General features: G+C 46.1%; 1 protein-coding gene and 1 long non-coding RNA gene across 7 annotated transcripts in view; one reads left to right on the top strand and one right to left on the bottom strand.

The window, feature by feature from the left end:
- Positions 1-6,706: 6,706 nt before the first annotated feature.
- The window catches only part of AZIN2 (antizyme inhibitor 2), a 49,658-nt gene continuing 44,169 nt past the window's right edge, over positions 6,707-12,195 (top strand). Inside the window, 5 exon segments of one of the 6 annotated variants that reach the window (NM_001038510.3) lie at positions 6,707-6,800; positions 8,501-8,678; positions 9,683-9,800; positions 10,192-10,282; positions 10,408-10,585. In NM_001038510.3, the coding sequence (NP_001033599.2) occupies positions 10,481-10,585 (105 nt within the window). In that variant the 5' untranslated portion in view covers positions 6,707-6,800; positions 8,501-8,678; positions 9,683-9,800; positions 10,192-10,282; positions 10,408-10,480. 6 annotated transcript variants of the gene reach the window in all.
- Positions 8,604-9,388, bottom strand: LOC112443187 (uncharacterized). Its single transcript, XR_003031508.2, has 2 exons — positions 9,074-9,388; positions 8,604-8,981 (listed from the first exon to the last, which is right to left on the bottom strand). It is a non-coding gene; the product is annotated as an uncharacterized lncRNA (long non-coding RNA).

The raw sequence follows: 12,195 nt of genomic DNA, 5'->3' as shown, positions 1-12,195 counted from the left end.
TTGCCAAATTCAGACTTAAATTGAAAAAAGTATGGAAAACCACTAGACCATTCAGGTATGACCTAAATCAAATTCCTTATGATTGTACAGTAGAAGTGAGAAATAGATTTAAGGGACTAGATCTGATAGAGTGCCTGATGAACTATGGAGGGAGGTTCGTGACATTGTACAGAAGACAGGGATGAAGACCATCCCCAAGAAAAAGAAATGCAAAAAAGCAAAATGGCTGTCTGGGGAGGCCTTACAAATAGCTGTGAAAAGAAGAGAAGCAAAAAGCAAAGGAGAAAAGGAAAGATATAAGCATCTGAATGTAGAGTTCCAGAGAATAGCAAGGAGAGATAAGAAAGCCTTCCTCAGTGGTCAATGCAAAGAAATAGAGGAAAACAACAGAATGGGAAAGACTAGAGATCTCTTCAAGAAAATTAGAGATACCAAAGGAATACTTCATGCAAAGATGGGCTCGAGAAAGGACAGAAATGGTATAGACCTAACAGAAGCAGAAGATATTAAGAAGAGGTGGCAAGAATACACGGAAGAACTGTACAAAAAAGATCTTCATGACCAAGATAATCATGATGGTGTGATCACTCACCTAGAGCCAGACATCCTGGAATGTGAAGTCAAGTGGGCCTTAGAAAGCATCACTACGAACAAAGCTAGTGGAAGTGATGGAATCCCAGTTGAGCTATTTCAAATCCTTTAAGATGATGCTGTGAAAGTGCTGCACTCAATATGCCAGCAAATTTGGAATACTCAGCAGTGGCCACAGGACTGGAAAAGGTCAGTTTTCATTCCAATCCCAAAGAAAGGCAATGCCAAAGAATGCTCAAACTACCGCACAATTGCACTCATCTCACACACTAGTAAAGTAATGCTCAAAATTCTCCAAGCCAGGCTTCAGCAATATGTGAACCGTGAACTTCCAGATGTTCAAGCTGGTTTTAGAAATGGCAGAGGAACCAGATCAAATTCCCAAAATCTGCTGGATCATCAAAAAGCAAGAGAGTTCCAGAAAAACATCTATTTCTGCTTTATTGACTATGCCAAAGCCTTTGACTGTGTGGATTGCTGGGGTCCAGCCCCGGTGGATTCAGGGAATTCGAAGCGGGGACGGCGTTGGCGAGGATCAGGAAACAACTGCTTAATTAAACGTTAATTAAGGATATAAAGAGTGGTGAAATAAGGATAGCTCAGCGAAGAAATTCAGTGAAGAAAAGAGGCTGAACAAAATTCCAAAGCAGGGAATTTACGTCACCTACGAAGGCCGCAGGCGTCCTCCCGTTCTCCCGAAGGAGAGGAGACACTAAGGCCTCCCCAGTCAGATCTTAGAAGCCCAGGCAAAATTAGTAGGCTTGACGAGCTTCCCCACCTCAGAGGAAAAATTCAGCCAGAAGGCGAAAGGAAGAACAACATGGGGAGACCAAATTTCGGTGAACAAAAGGACGTACTTTATTTTCCAAAGTAGTTTTTATACCTTAAGTTATGCATAGAGGATAATGGGGGAAGGGGTAGAGTCAGGCAGCAAGCCAGGCTTTCTTCCTGCAAACTTATCATATGCAAAAGTTTAGGTGATTTGCATCATCTTCTGGCCTGGAGGCCTGTTAACATTTTAAGACCCTTTCTTCAGAAAACTTATTTTTCTCTAAAGGTGATTAGTCAGGCGCCACCCTCCAAAAGCATTAGATAAAGTTGCATTCCTATAGGGCAAAGGTGTGGTGGGCTATAACAAGAAAAAGAATTAACTCAAGGGTCCAAGGTTACAAACATTAGAGCTACTACTTACACCAATCATATTAATCAATACACTGCCAGGGACACAGCAGGTAAGGGATATGGAAACTTAGCAGCAAACATTGGTCCAACAAGTGAAAAACCCTTCACCAATACAATTTCTAATCAATCTTTTAGCTGCTCAAAGGAATCTGTATTTAGACAGTTTAGAACATCTCCTGCCTCTCACAGTTGGGAGGCTCTGAACAACCACATGTGGCCGGAAAAACCTATTCAGGCAGGCTAGAGGACTTCCAAAGGAGTTTGTAGGTTGAAACACTGTCACACCCAGGAATTATTAACTGGAGCTGTAAGCTAACTCTTTTTTCAGAGAGAGGTAGTGGGGGACAGCCCCCCATAAAGTCAGAGGTGTAGGTGAGAGCAGAAAGTAGGCAGACTCTGGTTTTGGGGGTAGATGCTCGAGAATTTCCAGGGGGACTCCTGAGGCTTGATCCCGCCTTTGCGTATGCCGAGCCTCCTCCCTCATGACCTTTGCCACAGGTGGAGCTCCTCAACAAACTGTGGAAAATTCTGAAAGAGATAGGAATACCAGACCACCTGACCTGCCTCTTGAGAAACCTATATGCAGGTCAGGAAGCAACAGTTAGAACTGGACATGGAACAACAGACTGGTTCCAAATAGGAAAAGGAGTACGTCAAGGCTGTATATTGTCACCCTGCTTATTTAACTTATATGCAGAGTACATCATGAGAAATGCTGGGCTGGAAGAAGCACAAGCTGGAATCAAGGTTGCCAGGAGAAATCTCAATATCCTCAGATATGCAGATACCACCACCCTGTGGCAGAAAGTGAAGAGGAACTAAAGAGCCTCTTGATGAAAGTGAAAGAGGAGAGTGAAAAAGTTGGCTTAAAGCTCAACATTCAGAAAACTAAGATCATGGCATCTGGTCCCATCACTTCATGGCAAATAGGTGGGGAAACAGTGGAAACAGTGTCAGACTTTATTTCTTTGGGCTCCAAAATCACTGTAGATAGTGATTGCAGCCATGAAATTAAAAGACACTTACTCCTTGGAAGGAAAGTTATGACCAACCTAGATAGCATATTCAAAGGCAGAGACATTACTTTGCCAACAAAGGTCCGTCTAGTCAAGGCTATGGTTTTTCCAGTAGTCATGTATGGATATGAGAGTTGGACCGTGAAGAAAGCTGAGTGACAAAGAATTGATGCTTTTGAACTGTGGTGTTGGAGAAGACTCTTGCGAGTCCCTTGGACTGCAAGGAGATCCAGCCAGTCCATTCTAAAGGAGATTGGTCCTGGGTGTTCATTGGAAGGACTGATGCTGAAGCTGAAACTCCAATACTTTGGCCACCTCATGTGAAGAGTTGACTCATTGGAAAAGACTGATGCTGGGAGGGATTGGGGGCAGGAGGAGAAGGGGACAACAGAGGATGAGATGCCTGGAATGCATCACCGACTCGATGCACATGAGTTTGGGTGAACTCCAGGAGTTTGTGATGGACAGGGAGGCCTGGCGTGCTGCAATTCATGGGGTCACAAAGAGTCGGACACGACTGAGTGACTGAACTGAACTGAACTGAACTGATAATAAAGCTACTATCGTTATTATTGGAGCACAGAAGATGGTCAATAAATGGTGGTTACTGTTAGTTTCTGTCTTTTCAAAATAGCATTTTCTTTATTTATTTACTTGGCAGTGTCAGGTCTTAGCTGTAGTGCAAGGGCTTAGTTGCCCTATGGGCTTTAGGGTCTTAGTTCCTCAAACCTATATCCCCCTACATTTGGAAGGTGGGTTCTTAACCACTGGACCACCAGGGAAGTCCTGTTACTTTCCATCTTAATGTGAATACATCTTTGACCTAACAATGCCTATGGCTGCTTTGAGCTTTTCGCTTCTAGTTTCTTAAGGGTCTCCATCTCACTAATGCCTTTGGGGAGTTTGCAGTGCTAACTTGGGGTTGGTGCCTTTTCTGCCAATTCACCTTGTGTCTGACTCTGAGTTCCAGCCTCTCTGAGGCTCCTGCTGTTTGCCCTTGGCTTGGTCTCAGAATCCTTTGTTTTCAGCATTCATGCCCCATTCCTGGGGTCCGTCTCACAGACATAATATCAGTCAGGGCAGAATTAAGTCTCAGCTCTGTACTCACCAGACAATGGATTTAATCACACTTTTCTCATCTGTAATATGGGACTAACAATGCCTGTCTTGCAGGGTTGTCTAAAGATTAAATGTGACATGTATTCAGCAGGGTGTCTGTCACACAATTGGTGCTCAATATATGTTTATTTACTTCCCTGCAAATCCCATAGTTATTCTGAGCTGGTGTATCTGTAAAAGGAGAAAATAACCTTTCCTACTTGTGGCAGAGATTGCCAGGCTCCATCCAATATCCAGTCTCCCTTTCTTCTTTAGTATCTTGACTTTAATGGGAGTGGGAGAAAGCAACAATGTACCCAACTAAAAACTAGACCTTCCCGCCTCCTTTGCAGCTAGGTGGCACCCTGTATCTATATTTTGCCAACAATATTACAAGAAATATTGGAGTGCTGGTATGGTTTGAATTGTGTCCCCACAAAAGATAAGTTAAAGTTCTAATCCTCAGGATCACAGAATATGATACCATATTCTGTTTTGAAATAAGGTCTTTACATATTCATATTATGAAATTTCTTATTTCATATTCTATTTTGAAATAAGGTCTTTAAAAAAAAAAAGAAATAAGGTCTTTACACAGGTGATCTAGTATTAATGAGGTCGTTTGGGTGGGCTGCAATCTAATATGACTGGAGTCCTTATTAAAAGGGGTAATTTGGTCACAGAGACCGACATGTTCACAGGGAGAATGATATGAAGACACAGGGAGAAGAAGATAGCCATGTGACCTGAGCGATGCATCTATAAGCCAATAAACACTAAGGATTGACTGTGGACAGCAGAAGCTATTAACAGAAGGGGCAGGAAGGATTCTTCCTTAGAATTAGCAGACAGAGCGTGGTGCTGCCAATAGTTTGATTTTGGAATTCTAGCCTCCAGAACTGTGAGACAATAAATATCTGTTGTTTTAAGCCACCCAGAGTTTGGTACTTTGTTATGGCAACCCTTGGAAAATTAGCATGTGTAGAATTTGGGGGTGGCTGCTTCCTCCTGCCTGGAATGTGCAGGGTTGGTGTTTAAAATATTTAACAATCAATATAAAGATGGGCACTGATCAACCAGAAAGGACACTGGCCATGAATGATTTGGTTACATTCATGTATACTGGTTAAATAGGAGTCCTACAAATGTGGCTGGAGCTCTTGCAGCCATTTTGAACCATGAGGTTAGAAGCCAGGTAGAACTGAAAGAAAGGAGGCACTTTCATTCCTGATGACCTTGTGGAGCTTCCATACCAGATTTGGACTGCCTACTTCATAGGCAGTACTTCATGCATAGTAGAGTAAACCTGTTTGTTCATGGTTCTATTGCATTTGACATTTCTGTTTTCCTCAGCCAAACCTAAATTTATCTGATATCAAATCCCATAAAATACTGGGAAGCCCAAATAAAATGATGAACAGGAAAGTATTTTACAAACTCTTCAGTTCTAGGCATACATCAGTTCAGTCTCTCAGTCGTGTAAGATTCTTTGCGACCCCATGAATCGCAGCACGCCAGGCCTCTCTGTCCATCACCAACTCTGTTGTCCCCTTCTCCTCCTGCCCCAATCTCTCCCAGCATCAGGGTCTTTTCCAATGAGTCAGCTCTTCTTATGAGGTGGCCAAAGTATTGGAGTTTCAGCTTCAGCATCAGTCCTTCCAAAGAACACCCAGGACTGACCTCCTTTAGAATAGACTGGTTGGATCTCCTTGCAGTCCAAGGGACTCGCAAGAGTCTTCTCCAGCATCACAGTTCAAAAGCATCAATTCTTTGGCACTCAGCCTTCTTCACAGTCCAACTCTCACATCCATGCATGACTACTGGAAAAACCATAGCCTTGACTAGACGGACCTTTGTTGGCAAAGTAATGTCTCTGCTTTTTAGTATGCTGTCTAGGTTGCTCATAACTTTCCTTCCAAGGAGTAAGCGTCTTTTAATTTCATGGCTGCAATCACTGTCTGCAGTGATTTTGGAGCCCAAAGAAATAAAGTCTGACACTGTTTCCACTGTTTCCCCACCTATTTGCCATGAAGTGATGGGACCAGATGCCATGATCTTAGTTTTCTGAATGTTGAGCTTTAAGCCAACTTTTTCACTCTTCTCTTCCACTTTCATCAAGAGGCTCTTTAGTTCCTCTTCACTTTCTGCCACAGGGTGGTGGTATCTGCATATCTGAGGTTATTGAGATTTCTCCTGGCAATCTTGATTCCAGCTTGTGCTTCTTCCAGCCCAGCATTTCTCATGATGTACTCTGCATATAAGTTAAATAAGCAGGGTGACAATAAACAGCCTTGATGTACTCCTTTTCCTATTTGGAACCAGTCTGTTGTTCCATAGGCACACATAAGGCATTTTTATTATTGAGTGTTTGTGAATACAATTATGACTGATTTAAGCAGAACAGGCTGAAATTGACTTATACAATGATCAAAGTCTCTTTGTCCTGCTTCGGCAATATGTTTTTGAGGGCTCTGCACAGAGTGCATTGATAACAGTGCGCATTGATAACAGTGCATAGAGACTAGCAGGAGAAGAGCCACCAGATCTCAGCCTGGATGCCAGCAGCATGACTGGCTGACATTTTTTGAGCTGGGGCCTGAATGCTCAGCCACTGGTTGGCAGTTAAGCATGAAGGTGAAGGGTCAGGTCAGATGGGTTTAAGCCTAGGGTCCACCCTGACTTGCTGTGTGACCCCGAGTAAGTTACTGACTTCTCTGAATCTCAGATTCTTTATCTGTAAAATGGGGACAATTATAGCCTTATGACATAGGGTTGTCATGGTGATTCAGTGACATCATATACCCAGTAGGGTAAAAGATAAATCCACAGTGTATTTGTATCCAGTTCAGGAGATGGTTTTTCTGCTCTGACTACCAACCCTTAACAGTTTTCAAATGGACAGACTGGATTATGGTTTGTTTCTTTTTATCTTTATTGGTTCATTCAGTTAGCACATTGAATATGTCTGTTACATGCCTACACTATATCAGGTGATGAAAAGAGCTAGTGAGGCAAACTTAGACTATGGCATCATAAAGCCAGCTCAACAATGATTTTTTAAAAAGTAAAGACAGTTCGTTTGGGTGCCCCTCCCTCCTCTTACTGTCATCTTTTCTTGAGGGCTCCCTTTGAGGTTTCTGCCATGGCCATCTTGGTCTACTCCTTCCGAGTCAGTAGATGCTTATTCTTAGGAGGATTTCAGTCACTAATTCATACTACGGTGCAAATGGCTACAGATGTCTCAGAATGGATCTGCCAAATGACCCCTCTGGTAAAAGTGACTGCTTTCTGAAAGGCTGTTCCTAGTATAGAAAGCACGAGTGTTCCAGGCAGAAAGGCACACAGAAATCATTAATCTGGATGCTCTCAGTTCACAGGGGGAAATCAAACCAGGCAGACGTGACCCTGGTCTCAGCAGGATGGTCCAACCAAGGACATCCATCAGTTATGCAGCTACGCTAGGTGGGGAGCAGAAAATGGTTCTTCCAGACTTCAAGGTTCTATACCATCTGTGTGCTAAGGATGCTTTGATTAGGTTGTGCAGGGTGCCCTAGGGAGATACTGATGCAGAACAAGAAGTGCCTCTGACTTTCAGACAAGGAAGCAACCTAAAAGTCCACTGATGGAGGAATAGATAAAGAAGATATACACAATAGAGTATTACTCAACCATTAAAAAGAATGAAATAATACCATTTGCAGCAACACGCATGGATTGGGAGATCGTTATACTGAGTGAAGTAAATCAGAGAAGGAGAAATGTCAAAGGGCATCCCTTATATGTGGGATCTAAAAAGAAATGATACAAATGAACTTAGTTATAAACCAGAAAGAGACTCACAGACTTAGAGAACAAACTTATGGTTGCCAGGGTGAAAAAAATGGGGAAGGGGTAGTTAGAGAGTTTGGGATGGACATGTACAAACTGCTATATTTAAAATGGATAACCAACAAGGACCTACTGGGTAGCACATGGAACCCTTGCTCAATGTTATGTGGCAGCCTGGATGGGAAGGGAGTTTGGGAGAGAATGGATACATGTATAGGTAAGGCTGAGTCCCTGTACTATTCACCTGGAATTATCACAACATGGTTTGTTAATTGAATATATCCCAATACAAAAAAAGTTCATGTATATAAAAAAAGAATTGCCTCTGACTTTCAAGAAGCCTATAGCCTGACAACGGGATGTGAACACATATGTCAGACCAAAAGCTCTTTGGCCACACTGATTTATTTGACATGCTGCCTTCACTGTGTACCAAATTCTCCAACATGCACAAGACTGTTCTAAACTCTATTCTGTTCTACCACTGCCTTTTCCTGCACCAGCACCATGCTGTTTTAAAGACCATGTGTGTGTGTGAAGTCGCTCAGTCGTGTCCGACTCTTTGCGACCCCGTGGACTGTAGCCCACCAGGCTCCTCTGTCCATGGGATTCTCCAGGCAAGAATACTGGAGTGGGTTGCCATTTCCTTTATAAAATACTTTGCTATCTTGTAGAAGACATCCTCTTCTTTTTTCAAGAATGTCTTGGCTGTTCTAGTACAATTACAGTTTCAGATGAACGTTTCAGTTCGATTTTGAATAGCAGAGATATTGAATCTTCCTCAGCACTCTTGTTTATGCCCAGTGCTGGGCACTCTGAGGAGGCAGGCACTCAGTTCCTGCCCTTGGGAGCTCTCAAACCAACCGGGAAGTGTAACCAAACAAGAAGTGTAAAACAACAACAGGAATATCATGTTATGAGATGAGGAAACAAAAGCGGAAAAAGGAAGGAGTCCACCCAGAGGTAAGTACTGTGAGTTCCGTTGCTTCTCCAAGCTAGGAAAGTCTTGGTAGGCTCAATGGGGGAGGTGACATACTGGGCTTTGATGGATGCGCAGGAGCAGGAGTTCATTAGATATAAAAGAAGAAGCTCTTTTGAGAAAGTCAGAGAACGCTTCTTGGAGAGGGGGGGACACATTTTACTTGAGAAGTGAGTAGAAGTTTGCCCGATTCAGAAGATGGGATGCAGGGAGGTATTGCCCTGAGCTGAGAATATGACAAGAAGCATCGTTGAAGACATTTCATCTGGGTTTTGAGTTGGAGGATGCTGGAAGAGACAAATGAAAAGGACTTGATGAGAAAAGTAATACAAGGAGATGACATTTGGCCTGGGCTTCCAGGGACGAGTGGGCAGTTCACCAGATCAGAGGAGAGACACCGTCAGCAAAGGCTTCTCAGCGAATAGTAAATCTCCTGGCTTTCTGCACATTCTCTAAGACCCAAGATCCAGGAGCTAAGGGTCCCATGGCGTAGGCACTCAGGATTCTGAGTTGGCGGTCCTGCAATACCGATTTACCAGCGTAGGCGAGTCGCGCAGGGGTCTCCCTGGGACTGAGGCTCAGGTTTGCGGAGCTGGCTAGCAGAGTTGAAGGCTTTATGTCGGAATCGACCAATGGGATGGCGGCACCCAGTTGCCAGGGCTACGGAGGGGCCGCCGAGTGGAGGCGGGGCTTGTGTGCCAGGGGCGGGGTCTGGGCGGGGCTTATATAAGTGGGTGGCGGGTGGAAGGCGGGGCGTGGGGGGTCGGTAGCTGCTGGGCGGGCGGGGCGCAGGCCGCGGGGCCCGAGCCGGGGGGAGCGAGCGAGCGGAGGCGCGGAGGATCCGATTCACTCGCTGGGGAGACCTATGGGCCGAAGCCGTGTAAATGCGTTTTAAGGCGAGTGCGGGGAGACCCTCGGGGAGCCTCGGGAGCGGGCGCTCTCGGCTCCGATGCTGACCTGCTCTCTGGCTACTCTTGCCTCCTCTCAGCAGGGGCCTCGGCTCCGCAACTGCCACTCCTCGGGGTGTTGCACAGGTTTCGAGGTCACCGGCGACCCCCCCTAGCAGCGCGCCTGGCTCTGGCCCCCGCGAAGGAGCACGGGGCTTGGTAAGGGGGTTTTGTGGGGGCGGGACCTCGGCTGTGCACTCAGGAGGGCTCACCAGGACAGAATCTCAGTCCGCGGCCCCCACCCACCATGTGGAGCTCCTATGCATGCTTAGAATCCTAGCACATCAGGACCAGCCCGCCCCCGACTTTACAAACGGTGAAAGTAGACTCTGAGAGGGGGTCGGGCATATCCAGGGTCAGAGAGAGAGCTGAGACTCCTTGGTGGAGCCACCTGCGGCCACTTTAACTGGGCGTGGTCACGATAGGGGGGGGCACCTGGAAACTTCTCCCCTCGATTGTTCTGCCCTTTCCCTCTCATTCTTTCCCTTTTAACCAAAACCCTAATTTCAGAACTGGAAAGGATCACCAAAGCAATTTATCCATTTTACAGATGGGGAAACTGAGGCTCGGAGAGGCAATGACATCTAGGCATATAATACCTTGTCCCAGGCCAGAAGTCCTGATCGTCCTCACTTTCCTCAGTGAGCCTAAGCTCCCCAGGCTTGTGCTGGGGGCAGGGTGTGACAGGACTGGGTGCCCTGGCTTGGGGAGGGGAGGGGCGCAGCTGAGGCCAGTCCCCCAGCCGTCCCTCACTCTCCTCCCGCAGTGTATTGCATACTTTCTAAGGCGGCCGGAGGCAGCGGCAACTCCATCCAGCCCATCGGGTCCTCCCCCTCGGCATGGCTGGCTACCTGAGAGAAACGGACTTTGTGATGGTGGAGGAGGGTTTCAGCACCCGAGACCTGCTGGAGGAGCTCACTCTGGGGGCCTCACAGGCCACCACGGTGAGGGTCTGGGGGTGGGGGTGGGACCTCTATTCTCACAGCAGGCTCAGCTGCCCCCTAGGGCCCTCATCTGGTTGTTTTCACTCATTTGGTATTCTATCCTTGCTGTATGCAAGAGAACGGCTCATTTCATCTGCAAATTCCTGGTCCTTGCCCCAATCCTGCCCCTCCTGTGTCCTCCACTTTCATGAACAACACTACCATCATCTACCCAGCCCTCTAAGTCAGAAACCTGGGAATCCTCACTTTCTCTCCCACACCTGGGCACCACAAGTTCTGTAAATTCAGCCTCCTTAAATTATCCTTCAGGGTGCAGGAGACATAAGAGATAAGGGTTAAATCCCTGGGTCAGGAAGATCCTCTGGAGGAGGGCATGGCAACCCACTTCAGTATTCTTGCCTGGAGAATCCCCATGGACAGAGGAGTCTGGAGGGCTACAGTCCATAGGGTCGCAGAGCCAGACACAACTGAAGGGACTTAGCACGCACACACGTGCTCTTCTGGAACCTCACTTTGTAGTTTAGGCCTCATCTCTTGATAACCCCCCTAAACTTTTCCCTGCCTCATCCCACCCCCTCCAACTTTATCACAGCCCTGCTCAAAATCTAAATTCTTTGGCAGTTTCCCACTGCCTACAGGATCCAAGTCAGAACCCCTCTGCCTTCATAGCCCCATTTCTGGCTTTTCCCAGGGTATGTATCGTGCTCCATCTGAACTGAACTACTCTGCTCATATTCCCCAATGATTCCATGTGCTCCATTATCACTCTGTTGTCCAGGCTGTTCCTTCAGCATGGAACACCCTTCTCCCAGCCTCTTTGCCTCTTACCTGTTTCTGCTGCTACTGCTAAGTCGCTTTAGTCATGTCTGACTCTGTGCGACCCCGTAGACGGAAGCCCACGAAGCTCCCCCATCCCTGGGATTCTCCAGGCAAGAACACTGGAGTGGGTTGCCATTTCCTTCTCCAATACCCGTTTCTACTCTTTACTTATCACTCATCTGTGTCACCTCTTCCTGATTGCCCCAGGCAGGTTTTGTACTTCTCCGGCTGCATTTTGTAGAAACTCCTGCTTAGCATTTCCTGAATGGGCTTGTAATTGCTTGCAGGGTTAGTTCTTGTCCAGACTCAAGGCCCTTTACGGCTAGAGCCCTGTCTGTTCATCTTTGTACCTTATTTAGCATACTTGCATAAATATGCTTGATCAGATGCCAAGTGGGCATCAGTAAAAAGGTGTTGCATAAAAGGGAAACTGAGGCGCAGGAAAGGTTTAAATAATGTAGTCTCACCCATGGCCTCATACACATCCAGCCATCAGCAGACAGTTGTCCACAGGTTTGGGCTGCAGTTCTACAATGGGACTACCTCAAGGCTTCATTGAGTTCCTAAACGTGAAAGCCAGTGGCTGAAGGCCATAGCTTTGGTCTTCAAGGAATTGATCTGGAGGAGAAAGATGTATATATAACCCAGTTCTGATACTTTGGCAACATGTGCAAAATGCAGTGCGAGCATTAAAGGCAGAATTGCCTTATTGGTTTGGGGCAGGTGGCATTTGAGCTGAAACTTGAAGGTAGATTAAGAATTTGCCAGACTCCTACGGGGGCAGGGTATTC

The sequence above is a fragment of the Bos taurus genome, chromosome 2 (assembly GCF_002263795.3).
Source record: "Bos taurus isolate L1 Dominette 01449 registration number 42190680 breed Hereford chromosome 2, ARS-UCD2.0, whole genome shotgun sequence".
NCBI lineage: Eukaryota > Metazoa > Chordata > Mammalia > Artiodactyla > Bovidae > Bos > Bos taurus.
This window is presented reverse-complemented; position numbering and strand designations above follow the sequence as displayed.